The 17,458-nt window shown below is 42.2% G+C and overlaps 1 protein-coding gene across 2 annotated transcripts in view; it reads right to left on the bottom strand.

The window, feature by feature from the left end:
* LOC138592323 (receptor tyrosine-protein kinase erbB-4-like) overlaps positions 1-17,458 on the bottom strand; it is a 345,482-nt gene that overhangs the window by 83,811 nt on the left and 244,213 nt on the right. For both annotated transcript variants that reach the window (XM_069663079.1, XM_069663080.1), the window contains exons 12-14: positions 16,419-16,618; positions 9,387-9,519; positions 2,952-3,045 (exon numbers count right to left, since the gene is read on the bottom strand). In XM_069663079.1, coding sequence (XP_069519180.1) covers positions 2,952-3,045; positions 9,387-9,519; positions 16,419-16,618 — 427 coding nt within the window. The remainder of the gene's footprint in view (positions 1-2,951; positions 3,046-9,386; positions 9,520-16,418; positions 16,619-17,458) is intronic.

Raw genomic sequence — 17,458 nt, 5'->3', positions numbered from 1 at the left:
TCTTGGCCAAATAATCCAGCACCACAATGTCTCCTTTCATTGCTATGCAGACGACACACAGACATACTTTCCACTGAGACCCATGGACCCTAGGAGCCTAGCTGCTGTCAAAGACCGTCTCAGTGACATCAACTGTTGGATGGCTGAGAACTCTCTCCAATTAAATAACTCAAAAACAGTAATAATACTAATAAATGCAAATAACTCCACCCTCCATATAGACAGTAGCCTTGGCGCCCTGTCTACTAATGTAAAACCTACTGCCAGAACCTTGGTGTAATATTCGACTGCGACCTTACCTTCGACAAACACATAAAGAAAATGGTACAATCCTGCTTCCACCATTTACGCACCATCTCAAAAACTAAAGCGATAATTACTCAACCGGACCTTTGAAAAAATAATCCATGCACTCATTTTCTCCAGATTAGATTACTGTAACTCCCTCCTCTCCAGAATCATTCAGAAATCCCTCTCTCGCCTCCAACTGGTCCAGAACGCAGCAGCTAGGCTTCTTACTGGTTTTAACAGACGACATCACATCACCCCAGTCCTGGTTTCTCTGCATTGGATTCCAGTTACTTCTAGAATTGATTTTAAGATTTTACTGATCACTTTTAAAGCACGCATGGGTCTGGCTCCAAGCTACATCACAGAGCCGTTAACACCATATGGGGGGCTTCTGGTCGTTCAGAAGTCGAGGCTTAAAACCAAAGGGGATCATGCCTTTGCCGTCAGGGCCCCTCGGCTTTGGAAAAACCTGCCTGAGGAGATAAGGCTCGCAAAATCAGTGACATCTTTTAAATCTCTTCTTAAAACTCACTTTTATAGACGTGCTTTTACGTGATGTCATCGTCTTATTGACTTTTTATCTGAGACGGTCTTATTGACTTTTATCTATCTTTTCAAAATTTTTATTTCACTTTACTCTCTTTTTCATCTTTTTATTGCTCTTAGTTCTTTTATGTCCTTTTATTGTTCTATTGCCTTAATCTCCTTTATTGCTTATATTGCCTTTAGCCCCTTTTTTTCTGTTACATTGCTTGTATTGCTTTTGAATATTTTATTGTTTTATAGCCCTTGCTGGTTTTATTTATTTATGTATTAATTTGCTCTTGTGCTTTTAGAGCTTTAATTTCTCTTTTTGCTTCATTTCCTCTCTTTTATCTTGACTAGCTGTTTTATTTCTATTTATTGTTTCTACTTCTTCTTGCTTTGTCCCCTCGGTCTCGTACCGGGCCATGTTGTGTGGGTTCTCCTGTCATTGGTTTCTGCGCTTTGCTTGTTCTTGTGATTTGCTGGTTCTGTGCCTTGCCTGTTTCTTTTGATCTGCTGGTTTTATGATTTGCTTTTCTTGTTTTGCTTTGCTTCGTTGTCAAAGGATGTTGTAAACTCTTGTTTTTAGGTGCTTTATAAATAATGTTATTACTATTATTATTAATTTGAAGCTGCTAGCAAAGGGGCCATGAGCTGTGACTACTCAGCATACATGTTAATGAATTACAATATAATATATAGCCGCTTTCCCACTGGTCAAAAAAAGCCACTAACACACAGCTTTTTTGCTTAATGGGAAAGGCTACAATCGGCATTCAGACCTGGGTCAAATGACTCTGCAGTAGACCCAGGTAATTATCACCTTGGCTCCGATTGGCAATGATGGGAACACAAAACCTGTGTCGACACGCTAATCTCCGCCCCCTAACTTTTGCGACTCCTCGTCATCTCAGCTACAAATTCCGCCAGTCTCCTTCCAAGCAGCGCTCAAACATCATTCCAAATTGGTTGCCGCTGAGTTTGATAAACAGACTGAATGAATAATAGGAACAATAAAGACCTAACCAACGTAACATCTTCACTGTTTTTGTGTCTGTCAGCACAAAAATGACAGACAGGATTATACTCCACTGGCAATGAGAACAGAGACAATCGGCATCTATAAGCAGGTCTTCCCGGGTCCAAAAAACCCATGTCAGCATGTTAAATTCAGAAAAGGAAAGGGGTATATTTCACTGGTATGAAAAAGTCGCTTCATTTGTCGCTAGTTGCTTTCTAGAAATAAAGTCACCAAGGGTCTGAAAAGTGGCTAAATCTCGAACATTTGGCAACACTGGACTGAGCCTTAGTAGCCTAGATGACACACTTCAAAGACATGACAGATAGATATACATTGAGGGGACAGCTACGTATTCTCTTCCTGCTTTCAACAGCTGCTGTAACTATGACAACCACAGGTGCATTCGTCTGAAAGCTGCCAGTCAACATGGTCACTTGTTGAACCGACATACTGCTCTCTGTTGTTTACTCTTCATCTATTACCTGCCCCTGCAAGGTAGGCGCTTATGACATGACAGGCCAGCTCCTCCAAAGGTGAAGCCAAAACCTCTCAATTACCCCCTGGTGGAGTGGCTGTTAGTTTAGGGAGCGCTTGATTTGATACACAGCTGAGTTTTCTACAGGCCGAGCACACATTTTAAACGTTAATATCACCGTCAATGAATTATTTTTATCATGGGAGGCCAAAATCGTGATTCAACAAAGGCAAAACAAGTTAATGTTTTTCAAATTCATTCTTACTTTCCAATGAGTGAAGCACAAGGGAAACTCTGCCGTGAGCCTATCCTACAAAATTATTTAAATGTTGTTTTTCAAATAATACTTAATCTTGCTTTTTTTAAGGTAGCTGATATTCACTGCCAGCTTGTTTATCTCAGTTGTCTTAGCTCTTTGCTCTGTGGCTTTCAGCTTAAAGAACTTCACCTTTGCCTATCAGTGATAGGCCTTTTTTTGGTGTTTAGTGCACTCTCTTTAACAGCTTGGTAAAAACATATAGAACACATAAAGAAAACTTTAAAAACACCTCTCCTCCCTCTTTTTATCCAGGCGACATTTGTGAGTGAAATGATACCCTCAGTCTGCCTCAGGGTTGTTGTCCACAGGAGCATGCTTACCGGACCGTTGCAGGTCAAAGAGTCATCGTCGGCTCGTTCGCACTGGCCATCACACTCCACACACACTGACCCGTTGGCATACTCTCGAATATCCCTGAGAGAGAAGAGGGAGAGGGATGGAGGGAGGGATTAAGATGGGAGGGGCATGAGAGAGGGATGAGAGACAAGAAGGGGAGCAACATATTATTTGTGAAGTAGAGCAATAATAGCTTTGTGTCCACAGACAGTATGGACTCTTAATTTTTTAGAATATGAATAATACTCAGTTGGTGCACTCATTCATCCTGTAGGAGCCTTAATAAGATGGCCATTTTCGGTTGCGATTATCTCTATAGCGTAGCGTACCATCTGAACATATCAGTCAACACACTTAACAGCTTAAATAAAGCTGCCATCAACGCCATTATCACTCAACAGAACTCGGTGTCATCTATAAGATAACCAGGACACTCTTTGTTAAAACAGTCCAGAAACAAAACAATGAAGCATCAACGGGGATATCTTCAGAAAAGTTTGATCTCAGTGTGCGCTAGCCACGGCACTTTCTGACTCAAGCAGCTGACATACGACATAATACACAAGACATACGTAGGAAAACAATATTCTCTAGTCCCCACCGCGAACAGAACTAGAATTGTATTTTCTTTTAATTGTTGTCTCTTCTACAAACCGCTGACCCAAACAGCTGATCCAGTAGCGTGCGCTGCATGCGTAGGTATACATGGCAGAGGGAAAGGGCTGTCTGACACCAAGGTGAAGCAGTGACAAAAAACTGAAATACAGCGTACACTTAAACTGAAATGTTTGTTTATATGTAGGACTCTTTTAAGTGGTACTTGTGGCCCTATTTGCAGCGATCCTTATCTTAGCTTCCGTGTAGGAACTCTGGTCGGCTTCTTCTAACAGGGGCCGTGCTGACTGTTATCTACTGTACATCGTACACTTACTATTGATAAGTGCCTCATACAACCCCACTTCAAAAAATCCAAACTGTCCCTTTAATACTGATCTGAATATGTATGTCACATTTTACTTCAGAGAACATTCCCCTTAAAGCTCCTATGTGGAACTTGTGGTTTGTGTTGATTTTGGCTACCCCTGTGTACAGCGGTACCTTTCATGTCCTGTACATGTGTAAGACAAAAAACCAACAAAAAATCCTGTCTTTCTTTTCATTCAAACGTGTCACTCGAGTCTTTGCCCTGGAAAATGTAGAAAAAAGGCTGATTTGGCAGCGCAGAGTTAATCATCTCGTCTGACCCCTAACCCCCCCAACAGTGGTTAAAGGCATTCAAATAACTCTAAAGATATAATCAATCTTATCGCTGATGGTCTTGTTTGCTTTTGTAGCTCATGTAGAGGCACCAGTATTAATTTCAGTCTGTTTCATAACCACTGAAAAACATTGAGAGCCTTCTTGCTGCTGAACACAAGTCTGAATCGATTCAGACTACATTGATGAAATCATTTACAGAGTTCAAGATGCCACTTCCAAAGCAAAGAAGACGGATATTAATGCTGGTTATATTTGTCAGTTTCAATTTGCTAGTAAGAGCGTATAAAGGATGGTAAGGTCACTGGATGTTGTCATAGCATTAAAAAGCAGTCTCAAACACACACATGCACACTCATGATACACCCACAAGCCTTGTAGCTAATTAGCTAACCGTAACACTGATACCATCACGCAGGAGGTCGACACAGTTGAAAGGTGCAGCGGTACCTGCGAGGGTTGCAACGTTTTCAAAAATCAATTAAATTAAGTGCCTTGTTATTCAATTTCTGCAATCCCCTTATAATGGTAGAACACCGGAGTGGCCTGGAAAAGTCATTAAATGTGACCACAGCGCCGCTGAGCTGGCATTTTGCCTTTGTCACTGCAGGACAAGGAGAATGAATTTTGGGTTCTTTTTTGGTCAGTGAGGGAAAACAGAATGTTCAGTCTCAGCAATAGAAAAAAAAATGTCATTGGCCCAGTGGGATCTACATCAAATTAGTATTAATTATGCTTCATCTGGCCTTCATAAAACCTTCCAGGAGGTGGGGGAGGTGAGGCTTTGTCTGGGCGTGTGCCGGATAAAATAATAAAGGCTGCAGCGTAGCTGGAAGATATCACTGTGGCTTAAGACTTGAAGGCTGTTGCATGAAGTTCTGCTGTGTACTCCTTGTCAGTGTTAAGGGATAGACATGACAGGTGTAATTATCACATTTGCAGTCAATAATGAACCTTTTTATGATTGATTATAAGTGAACTGCCATTTTTCTAGCTTGAAATACATCTGCATTGTTGTATATTAGCAAGCAGTGTATGCTACACTCAGGGGGGAATTCGCAAAAGGGTTGCGTGGCTTTTGCGCCGGCTAAACCTGCAAATGACACGAAAAAGACGCCTCATTCTCAAAGCACACGCAGAGGGTCGAATGCACTCCAAAGAGCACTGCAGAGCGAACAACGTCTCTGGGCTCCGGTGCTGTTTGCGCGTATTTAAATGAGTCATTATGCAAACATTCGGGGCAAATTTAGCCCCTTTCCATGCAAATGAGCCTCGTGGCAAAAAGCACCTAATTCACAAATGCCAGCGCTTACAGCACCAGCAGTTAGAGTGAAATTATTACCGCCTGATCATGGCGACAATTCCACCTTTATGTGTGATCAAAGCATGTATTTGTCTGTAAAAACAATCTGTTAATAATAAATTGTCATTATTATTATATTCCGGAGACCAATAAGTCCGGGGCTGTGCGAGGCTCAACCTCAGCACAGGGACACAGACACACAGACAGTGTGGAGCCGTTACGCATGACAGGGATTCTTATATGGACGAGTTGCTGTTGCACGGTCGTTTAAAAAAATGAAGCTGCATTACATACAGTTAAACTAGCAAAAACCTGTCGAGGCTGGACTTTACAATGAACTGTTAAAAGAGCTGCCCCCTCCTCTCCCTGCTCATCATCGATCTGTGCATGGAGTTATGATCCGTCAGTGTGCGCTCAACTAATGCCTGAGAGCGCAGCACCGCGCAGCACAGAGTTGAGGTGCAGACAGCTCCTCCACACAGTCAGACACAAAACAAAAGCAACTGCACGGATCTGTGAAACTTTATGGGCATGTTTGCACTTCAATATCATCAGTGCAATTTGCTTTGTGAATCGGACCTTGAGACGGAGCAGATAGCGGGTGCAAATGATGCGCAATTTATGGAGCTATCAGCGGTCGCAATTCATTCTCAGCGAATTCCCCCCTTAGTATTCAAGTATACGTTTGTGTCCGGAACACCTGAAATACGTCCTGCACTCTGTCATGTGATCCTTGTTCTGGTGGATTTGCTGTACTGCTAGACAAATTCTCAAAGGTGCTGTTACAAAAATGTTAACAGGGTTACTTGGAGATTCGATTAAACTGATGAAAACAAAGCAGACACCAATAAAGGCGCACACAATAATGAAATGTGACATATTTAAAGCATGCTTATGAAACACACAGTGTGACAATGGGGAATAGTTGCATTCAGTGACCATATTTGCCACATGATGTGCTGGTGGTTCTTGTAACGCTGACGGTGTGGGTGGTGCTGACGTGCAGGTGGACAGGTAGGCAGGGCGTGGCCCCGTGCGCAAGCAGTGACTGTGACACGCAGTGACACGCCTAGCCCCCCTGCCCTAACAGCACCTTCGGGTCCTCCTCATATCTCTCCAGTGCAGCCACCAAAGATGTTGCGATTGAGTTAAGACTCTTTAAAGTGTACATAAAAGCATCTTTTAAGCACTTCTGCGAGGTAAACTCATCTAAAATGTTATTAATTAAGCTCACCAGGTGTTCTGCTCTTGTCACCTTCCACTCTGAGGGTGATATTATCACTTTTAAGTCAAGGGACCCCTATAGTGTTGCAACTCTGCAGGGGTGAGCGTTAGCACTACGTCTTTAATTGTTCTTTGCAGCCCCCGGCTCTTAAACATTATTCATAGTAAACAGAAAAATCACTCCTGAACTTGAAAGCTGTTCCAAAGAGCCTAGGGGTGCTGAAGTTTTGATGAGCAGGTTGGTGCAGCAGGTTTTACAATTATAGAAGATTGCTTAAAAATTCCAACACTATTATTCATGAATGTGAGTCGATTGATGTATTTGTCCTACATTTGATCAGTGGAACACATAATACTGTATGCAGAATGCTCTTGCAGGGGGTTTTGCCAAATACTTCATAAATGAATCAGTTTGATCTTTACTGCACGGGTTACCTGTAATTGTTGCAGAAAGAATGATGATAGTAAAAAGCACATTTACAAACTCAGGCAGATGATTCCTGATACTTAAAGAGCGACTTGCAGGTTGGAGACCCCAGTGAATCAATGACGGACCGCTAGGCGTCATGGAGACCAGGAACGGGCCAGGAAATAACGGCCACAGGAGAAACATGGAGCTGTAGTGTGAGGAGAACCAGTGGAGAACTGGGCAGATGTCGTGATGAGCGATATCTAACGCTGTGCTCACATCACAACAATTTAAAGTTTATCACTTACCAAAGGCTTTAACAGATCATGAGTAGTAGCAAGTGGGAACATTAATGTTTACCCATTACAGTTACTGATGCGTGAGTGTCAGCTTGTATCAGTTGTATTTGGTATCGCCTTGTATAACGGTAAATCCATACGTTTTACGGTGCCACAGCGGTGTATGAGAGCCAGAGAGGAAGAGCGAGCAGTGACAATTTCTTGATAATTTGTTTGATAGGTGCTTGTGTGTCCCGTCCCAAAGCTCCATCTCTTTACCTGCACAAAAACGCACCCACAAAAGCTAGCTCCGTTCCTCTTCCTGTCAGGAAAACGTTGGGCTTGATGCAACTTTATTTGTGCAACTGGCACAAATGCAAACATTAACCGTCATAAGAACTGGTGTAATGCAATGTTAGACTACTGAAATAATATCCACACAAGACGATACGACGGCTTAACCTCACTACCACCTACTTATGCACATTGAGCTAAGGCAGAGTCGGACACCGCGAGTCCCTCTTGTTATGTAATATGACACGACATTGGGAAAAAGGCGTTTTTTAGCAGCTTTACTGAAAACAGCTACTTTTTCCTCTAACTTTGTGCCCTTATGTCTTGTACACAATATGAAATCAAGGATTAACCTTTTCCACAGCCGTTTTCTGACAAGATTGAGTATTAATGTCATAAAAAATGTAACCTGCAAGTTGCTCTTTAAGTCTGATAGCGAAAAGTTTTCTCCCAGAAGACCTCTTAACTGTCCAGCAGCTGGCACAAACTAAAAGGTACTTATTAATATGTACATCAATTTATTAATATGTTTTATACTGTATGTCTTTCTATGGTTTCAAGTGTGCTGTATCGGCCATTCAGTGGGATGAGACGTATAAAATTTGCAAAAAAGTCCTTGATGTCAATGAGTCCACTTTAAAGTGCACTCATTGGTTACTATAGAGACCTGGCACACATGTTCCTTTTCTGTACATCAAAGGTCTGGCTTGGACGATACATTGCAATGCTGACAGGCTGGGAGGGAGCGCAGGGAACACAGTGACCTCTAAAATTAAGTCTTTATAAATCAGGGAGATATGCAGAAAAATGTGAAAACCTGAAACCACCAAAAGCAACATGAGTTTTTGTTCCTTTCCTTTACTGATTTAGCAAAAAATGACAAAATAAAGTTCATGCCAATCGGCCTATTTGTGTGTTGATTCCCTGCAGATGTTTGTATGTCCTGGTTTACCTGACCAAAAGAAGAAAGTGGTGCACCTAAATCTCGATTTTTTTTCTTGGTTTTCCGAAAGTGTTGTTGTAATTTGACTCACAGATGTCCCTCCTAACATGATGAGAATAAACAGGCTAAGGAGTACTATTTTTACTTCCCAAATGAACCTCTATCTTGCTGTCGGCCTGACACAGCATGTGCACTCGGCAGAGGGAGAGGAGAGAGGTGGCATCTCGACAAGTATAGAAGCTGCACATTATGTAAGAAAAGGCCAGCACATGGTACTTTATTATCTCTCTAATGTTTGAGTCGCTAAAAGTGTCTACTGAAAGATAGGTGTGCTGGTATTGATCCAAGGTAAGCCACTGTATTTTAACAGTTTAAGGCTGATCTGAAATAAGTGTGGTGTAAAAACTGGCAGCTTTATTCACCGTGTTCTTTTTAACACTTGTGGTGAGTAAGTCAGTTTGAAAAATTGTAGCTATGAAAGTTTAATAACAACCTAAAAAAAAAGCACAATGATCGAGAATGGGACCTTTGTGATTAAGTGCTTTGTTTTATTTATTGAGCATCAAATAGAAAAGAGAAGACATGCACACACTTAGTGGTTTGTTACACTTTTGGATATGTGCTGCAGTTATTCATTTCCCAGTCTGGATGATAGAGACACAATGTGGATGTATCCGAGTGCGTACGTGTGCATGCTCATGCATAACTCACCCTTCATAAAGGTTGCACGTATCCACGCACGTTCGTCCACGGCTGAAGTGTCTGCAGGAGAGGCACTGGTCCGGGCCAGGACCCCAACACCCGCCATCTGAACACAGCGCGTCACACACCATGCGCTCCTTCGCTGCTCCGACACAAAGAAGAACAGTATACAAAAACAGAATTACAATCATGTAGAGTGCTCTGATGACTCAGTGCAGGTGCACATAATAAATCCAAATTTCCCCCAAATTAGCTGCTTATGAAATTAGCCAAAATAGTCCCATTATTTACGAAGACACAGGACTGGATGTACTAAAGGCCGGGGCAATTTGCAAGGGTTCATTTCTGCATTATATTTCCTCGCCTCCGCAGAGCAGCTGTTAATTTGCAGTGGTCTATAAAAGGTGTTTTTGTGGGGATGACTTTCCTAAACAACGGTAGGAGTAATTGCAGCGAGACAGAGGAAGAAGTGTGGGGCTTTCGCAAACAATACGCACTGAACAGTCACACAGTAATTAGCCTCCTGCATGAACTGGAAGACGACCTAGTTCCTCCCACAAAACACTCCCACTCAATCCAGGCAACAACTCTTAAAACATTACGTTTATTAGCTCATTGCCGTCGTGTATATAGTTTGCAGTATGTCTGTGTGGTTTGGTTCGCTCTGGAGCTAGCAAAGGAGTTGGCTGTGTTGCTTCATTATAAATATGCTGAGCCAACAGTGACGAAGCACTAGTGGGACCCAGAAAGCACTTGCACCTGCATGCAGACTTGTTGATTTAACTTCCACTTGCAAGATAGAAGGTGAAAACTCATCCCTGGAACTTAACTGTCTTTTATTTTGAAGGGCTTGATTTGAATCACGGCCTTTCAGCTCGTCTAGTTACTTCAATCGAAACGCTCAAATGAATGTTTGTTAAATATTAAATTGAGGACTTTCTTTAGACTTTAATCCACAAACATCAGTTACTTTGAAACACAAAATCCATAGCTGCACAAACAAGTTTTTTTTTAGCTGTTTGGACAGTAATGAAAAGCCCTTTGATTTACAAAGACACAGGCGTGAAAAGTGTGGGTTGGATTTACTTTACAGAAAGAGAATGCCTCTTTCTCCCGGCCCATTCATAGAGCAATCTGTATGCTGCTCCCTCTGTCTCGGCCTCGCTGTTTCTCATATAGTAGCAACAGACTCAGGCCATTACATCCACTCTGTTCTATTCTCTTCTCCAGTCTGGATCTCTTATCTTTCTCTGTCCCGTGCGCCGGTCCCTCGGTTCTACAAAGGTTGCTACATCTGAGACCATTACAGTGACAAAAAGCGAGTGTTGAAGTGGCACGGTGACAGCGCTGCCCACCTTTAATCATCCCATCTGCATCCGACGTGACTTTTGAACAGACTTTTTTTTCCGAGGTCCTGGCCACATGTAAGCCAGGGGCTATGCCTCAGTGTCAGCGTAGCCTCGTTCAGAATGCTTAAAATTCTAAGAGAAGCGCGCAGATACATGGAGAAAACAGAAATCAAGTGCTTCCTTTGAGGGCAGAGGATGAAAGCATTCCCTTTCACAAGAGACAAAACCACCTCTGTTGGGCTTCCAGTGCCTTAGGTAAACTGACCAGGCAGAGGGAAAGATGAGGAGAAGGAGCAATGAAGGGTGTTGGAGAGAAAAGAGGAAATAAACAAGGGAGGAGGAGAGGGTGGATGGCTTTTAACTACACTGTAGTAGCAAGATCAAAACGATACCAGCGTCAGATGTTTCTGACACGGTTGGGAAACAAAAGCCCATTGGGCCTGAACCGAAGGGTGCCTTTTGGAGTCCCCCGGGAGACAAGAGAACAGGGGTATGATGATTATAATGATAAGGGCTTATAACTGGAAGCGATGGTGATGAAGATAAGAAAGAAGGAAGAGAAGTGAAAAAAAAAACATCTGTAAAATTAAAGACAACTAACGAAAAAAGACTTAAAGTAGAATATGAATAATGTGTCCAAACAAAAAGAGAGAGCTGTCAGAGAGCTGTGAAAAGATTAAAAGGGTTGTGGGGAGAGGTGTAGCCGGAACTCATCTATTGCATTAAGTTTGCTTCATCCCTTTCGTGTGTATCAAAGGCAGCATTTAAAGCAAGGCAGGGCAGCCATTGAAGATGCTAGAGTACACGCAGGCAGCTGAGGAAATCAACCTTGTCCCTGTGCTAATTGGGACAACAAAATAGGCCGACAACTTTTGCTTTAATTTTAGAACCAAGGAGTTATCTTAAGTTAAAGTTTACTGTTTTAAGACTTTATAATTTCAAGAGCACCTTTGCCACCATAAAGACCAATATGTCTTTATTTGAGACAACTTTGATTTTGAAACTAGTCTGCATTATCTCCTATCAGCTGGAGTATTTCATATTTATACCCGCTTGTATGTTGGTTATATGGAACACCAGACTTTTATCAACAGCAGACAGTTGCACAGGTGTTACTAATGACATTAAAGGAGCAACTCAACCCTAAAAACACAACTGTCAGTCAAAGCTGGTGTTGTCTGTAATCGATAGAAGCAATAATATTTGAAATTGGCGCCATAGCTGTGGAGAAAGTTGTACAAACAGGTTTCGCCCATTCTACATTCCTACAACACCCAGCGTGCATTGCGCACCTCCCTCTGAAAGGAAAGGGGGGAGACGCTGGAGTGAAATACGACTGTTTTCCAGTCAAGAACATTGATCGCTGCAGGCAATGGTTCCGAAAAGAATCTGAAATACGACGTCTAAAAAACCTTCAGGTCTGCAGTCTACATTTCAAACCTGACGATTTTGAACGAGACATGACATCAGAGGCAGCATCCGAGGTTGAGGAAGTGTAGTTTAGCAAGCTCCCTGGCCACTGCAAGATGACGCATTTTACGTGGTCAGCAGAAGTTTTCCAGGGCCCATTTGAGATGCGGATAGCGTCCAAAGGCACAGAGGGAAAAAGCATTTTTTTAGTACCATAATGGCATTAGCTCCCCATAATAGCATGATAGGACTGAGGCTGAAAATCGGCGAACTGGCCCTTTAACAATGGCTTCAATCAATGAAGGGTACACTCATCTTAATCTCCCTGCGTGATTACAGCTCTCTTTCTATGTCACTCATGAAGGGGTTATTTAAATGAATAGTCAGTAAGTTCTATCTGCACAACCACAGTCCCAATGGCTGATCAGAACTCTTCATAAGTGATAAAGTTGTAATTTGTCCTGACTTTAAATATACAGCAGTTAGGCGGGGTACACACTGCAAGATAATCAAGCTGATTTTGGGGCGATTGCCCTTTTCCAACAAAAGTAAGCAAAGTCCTGATTTTTCGATGGTTCAAAAGATTATCTTGCCAGATTGTCCTTATGCGGGATATCCTGTTGTGTGGGGGGGGAAACCAAGGACAGCCAAGCATGCACACTGTGGATTGTCACGTGGAACGAAACGAAGCAAGCTGACTGAAGGAAGAAGCGCAACATGGCCATGGCAGCAAAAGCAAACGCGAAGCATAAAGTCATCAATAGTTTTTAAATTTTTTTTCTTCCTGACTTTTCAGTAAAAACTAGTCCCAAAACTATGTTTCGCCCTCGTCCACCATCGTCCACCATGTTTGTTTACTCTACAGTCATGTTTGCCAACGAGAGATTTTGCAAGATGTCCAGTTGTAAGAGTCGGGACTGTTTTAGTCATATCATTTGTCTCCACACACTACAGGAACAAAACAGTTAAATCCATCATTTGCTGTCATCATGTGTGGGGTCTCTCACATGTTCAACATCTTTTAGTGTGGGCCAGCCTTTAGCAGAAGAGTCAGGGTGATGTTAAATCAGCTCCAATGAGACAAAACCCCTGCTTGTGTTTACCATGCTGGTGCTTTCCATGGCCCTTTATTGAGACAGCTAACATTATGTAACAGCCCTTTGTGTTTAAAATGATCCCACAATTGCAATGATGGGGCTAATAACAGCACATTTGCTATCTCAAGATTTGACCTTTTGAAGAAATGTGTGAAGCAAACAAAACACGTTTCTCTCTCATGTATCACCCCTAGGCCTGTACTCTAAAAATGTCATTATAAAACGCTGACATTTTATTGCTAATGAGCCTTCACTCAACAGTACGTTTAAGGGCCCTGTCGCAGGCTCTGGGGTTCCCTCTATGCCAATATTTGTCCTGGTGCAGGTCTAGTGACCAGAAACTTGTTTTTAATGTCAAACACTTTCCAAGTTTAGCAGCATTTTGAACACTATGGTTAACTTCACCAGATATTGACTCGATTTAATCACCTGTCTGCAAGTGATAACGCTTCAACTGTAACACCATTTCTCAGCTATTTCCCATGCTAGTTTTACCCTTCACAACAAGACTTCATTCAGGCTCTGACTGTCAAATTACAGCGTATGTAAAAGAAATTGAGCAGCAAGAAGAGATTTTTTAAAAAGATTAATCATCACCCAAACTTAACCCAGGCAGGCTTTCTGAGAGCGCTCCATTTGAAGACCAACCTGTCAAGCTAAAGACAGAATATCATATCAGATTCAAAGCAGACCGGCCAGAAGCACTCAGCTCGAGTTTATCAATGCAAAGTCAGAAAAAAAGGCCTCAATGGGTGAGAAGAATTTGACTGATTTGAAGTCTGAGTAACTTTTAACATCAGCTTCTTGGAAGAGTGTTGAAATGTTTTCAGAATCAATGCGGTGGATGATTTGATTTGAGCTCGACATTGACAAGAACATACCTAATGAAAAGTTTTTAAGTGTGATCTTACCTAAAGACAATTTTTACATCACCACAGCTAAACACACACACATTAATCCATAATAGGGCACATGCCTCCTCCTCCGTCTTTGCTGCCCTGTAAGAGTCCTGCCCTTTCCCAGTCCCTGCTAGGCTCAGTCAAGTGTTGACACACACACATACACACTCTGATGCACACATGCAGAGCTGTGTCAAGGAGAGCAGTGTGTGACTCTTGAGTCTCACCCAAAGTCTTCAAAGTCACAGAGAGAGAGTGTGTGTGTGTGTGTGTGTGTGTGTGTGTGTGTGTGTGTGCCCAACACTAAGGAACTGCCCAGGGGAAAGGAGCACATGAGCAGTGAAAAGGGGCCAACTCAATAATGCAAATACTGGCTCATTAATGAACATTATACATAAATGAATAATGTCCTAACACTTGTGGCAGTGATATAATAAAAGCGCTTCCATTTTTAGAGGCACAATTTTTGTCTCGCCACGTCAGATATTTGCCTAATTTCATCTGGCCAAACCATCTCTGCCTTCTCCGAATGGCGCTTCTGGTTAATGAGTCTAACGATGGGATCATTGTTTTTGGTTTTCTTTGGAAATTAGTGAGATAATTGTTCCGCTCATTCAACAGACGGAGAATAATAGAGACGACGACTTTGTTTCGACTCGTATCTGTTGCTTTGAAGCATGAGCACTGATGTGATGGATTATAGGAAGACTTCTGTCTAAATTTGAACCAGGATTCTTACCAACTATTGTGTGTGGAGAGAAATGTTTTTGTGAGCAAGTTTGTAAAAGAAGAAGCAGGAAACTCGCTCTGGTGTCTGGAGCTGCACAACTGCTGCACAAGGTAAGACCAGAATACAAAAATACAACATAAGAGAGAGCAATACCATAAAGGCTTTCAGCACACTCCATTATTGAGAGACTCCAAAAGGTTTGTCAGACGATATCCCAGGCAGAGATTTAGAGAGAGGTTTGATGATATATTTTAGCTTAATTAGCAGAAGTCCGATACATTTTAAACATCCCACGGCTTAAAGACTTCATGAACTTTTAACTAAGGGTTAAATGTTGCAGCAATAGCCAGTATGAGGCCTCTATTAAGTGTAGGTAAAAGTGGGGAGACCCCTCTGATTGGTTCAACTGATCAAGGCTGGGCAGGGTTTGTTTGGCCATTAAATGTGGTCGTTAGGCATTTCTGTTGATCAAGTCTTTGATTTGTGTCGCTGCCAACATCCCAAAACAGGAGACACTAGAATAAGAGGTACTTTTGTAACACTTACACATATCTATCAAACCTAAACACTATACAAACTGGGCTAGTTTACAAGATAAAGTGCGAGACATGGCACAGTCGCTCCGTTCTTGGAACACAACAATGCGCGACAGGAGTGTTTCTAAAGTAATGTGATGTGGGGATACTATATATCTTTAGGCAGCTTTAGGCAAAGGTGTGATCATACTAGTTTGCATTCTTAAATTAAGGCTTCACTTATTAGTTGGAATAAACTATAGGAGCTGTTATTTGGTGTTTTTGGTTACTACAAATGCTTTGCATGCAGATATAGAGCACATATTTGTAATTTTTTTAGTCTAACGTTGCTTTCACACCTGACAGGTTTGGTTCGTAGACAACACACATCCAAACTCTGGTGCGGACCAATCACCGGACCAAGACGGGACCGTTTCCAAACGAACCACAGTCCGGTTCGATTCAGCTGAGAACATAATCAGATTTAAAGTAGGACCTAATATAGGAAGCAAACCAAAAAACTGTGCATTGTGGGTTGTTATTGGGCGTTGACACTTGCTGAAAACTGTCACGCAGCCAGGCTGCAAAATGACCAGTGGACAAACGTGGGGGAGCGACGAGGTGATGGCTCTACTAGAAATGTGGGCTGACCAAACAATTTCACAAATGGCTGTGGAAACACACAAGAATACAGCGGTATTCAAACTGTTCAGTAGAAAACTAAAGGAGAGTGGAATTAATCGAGCTGTGGAACAATGTAAAGGTTAAGAAACCTCCGACAACAAAACATTAATGTCCGTGAATCTCTCTTTTCTTGTTCTCTCTCTTTGCATACTTCCTACGTGGGAATTCTGACCAATCAAACTGACTTAAGCTGTGAAAAAACCCCAAACAGTGGCAAGAGAATGGTAAAACTGGGCTTAACATCACGTGGTATTTGTCCGGGACCCCTTTTGAAACGGTGGTATCTTTGATGAGACAACTGAGATTTTAGTTGTAGTCCTAGTTTTAGTGTTTATGATGGTTTTAGTATCAACTTACAGCAGCCTTGCGGGCTTCGGTTGTTGCGTATCAGAACCTTCTGGTTCACCGCGCGGAACAGTCTCGTCCAGTTGACGGTGTTGTAGTAGCAGAGCTGGCTGTTCTCTGCGATGTGGACGTTGCCAGCGCTGATCTCTCTCAGGGACTGGAGCTGCAGTGAAGAGATGCCCTGCTGTTTTAGCACCAGCAGAGAGATCCCACTGAGAGGGAAGAACAGGTGGAGGTGAGAGGAAGAGAAGGCCAGACAGGAGGGGAGGAAGATGAGAGGAGCAGGAGGAGAGAGAGAGGTGCAGAGGAACAGGGAGAGGAAGAGAGAAGATTTATTTCAAAGGTTTAGATGCATAAGTCAGTTTTTTTCCCCATCATGTCATCATATCACCTATTTATAAAGGTTGCATGATATTCTTATGAAAACTTCCTCTGAATGGAATTTTTTTTACACATATCTATAACCAGAACCGTGGGTTAAAGGTTTGGGAGAGATTCTGCTCATGGTTTAATTATTACAAGGTAATTCTTATGGGAAATGATTGATGCAATGGAGTGACAGAGCTACAGATACAAGCCTGTTTGTGAAAAGGGGGGGTATTAGTCGCATAGCATAATTTACAGTTAAAAAAACTCAAATTTTTACAGCCTCTGACTGAAAAGACTCAGTCATTTCTGTCCCTTTAAGAAACCCCGCCCCTACAAGCCAGCATTCTTCTGATTGGCCAGCTCTTTAAAGCCTGCCGAGGCTGCACTTTGTGACGTCACAAAGTGTAGAAAAAACTCTGTGAAACCTGGCGTTCACAGCAGCCAGCAGACTGAGCTGAGAAGCCTGGGGATTACTCCAACATACTTTTACCTACAGATTTGAAACTTCAGCCACGTTTAGTCTGGACATCCAACATTGTAACATTATATATACGTCTTAAAATGTGAACAGCATAATACTCCCTCTTTAAAGCTCCAATGAGGAGTTTTTTGTTGCTTATGAAACAGACTGAAATTAATTCTAATTACTCTTTATGACCTACAAAAGCAAACCAGACGATCAG

The sequence above is a fragment of the Semicossyphus pulcher genome, unplaced genomic scaffold (genome assembly GCF_022749685.1).
Source record: "Semicossyphus pulcher isolate SPU_LCO1_2020_fin unplaced genomic scaffold, fSemPul1.0.p SCAF_15, whole genome shotgun sequence".
NCBI classification, from domain to species: domain Eukaryota; kingdom Metazoa; phylum Chordata; class Actinopteri; order Labriformes; family Labridae; genus Semicossyphus; species Semicossyphus pulcher.
The sequence above is the reverse complement of the archived record's forward strand: the minus strand, read 5'-3'. Positions and strand labels throughout refer to the sequence as shown.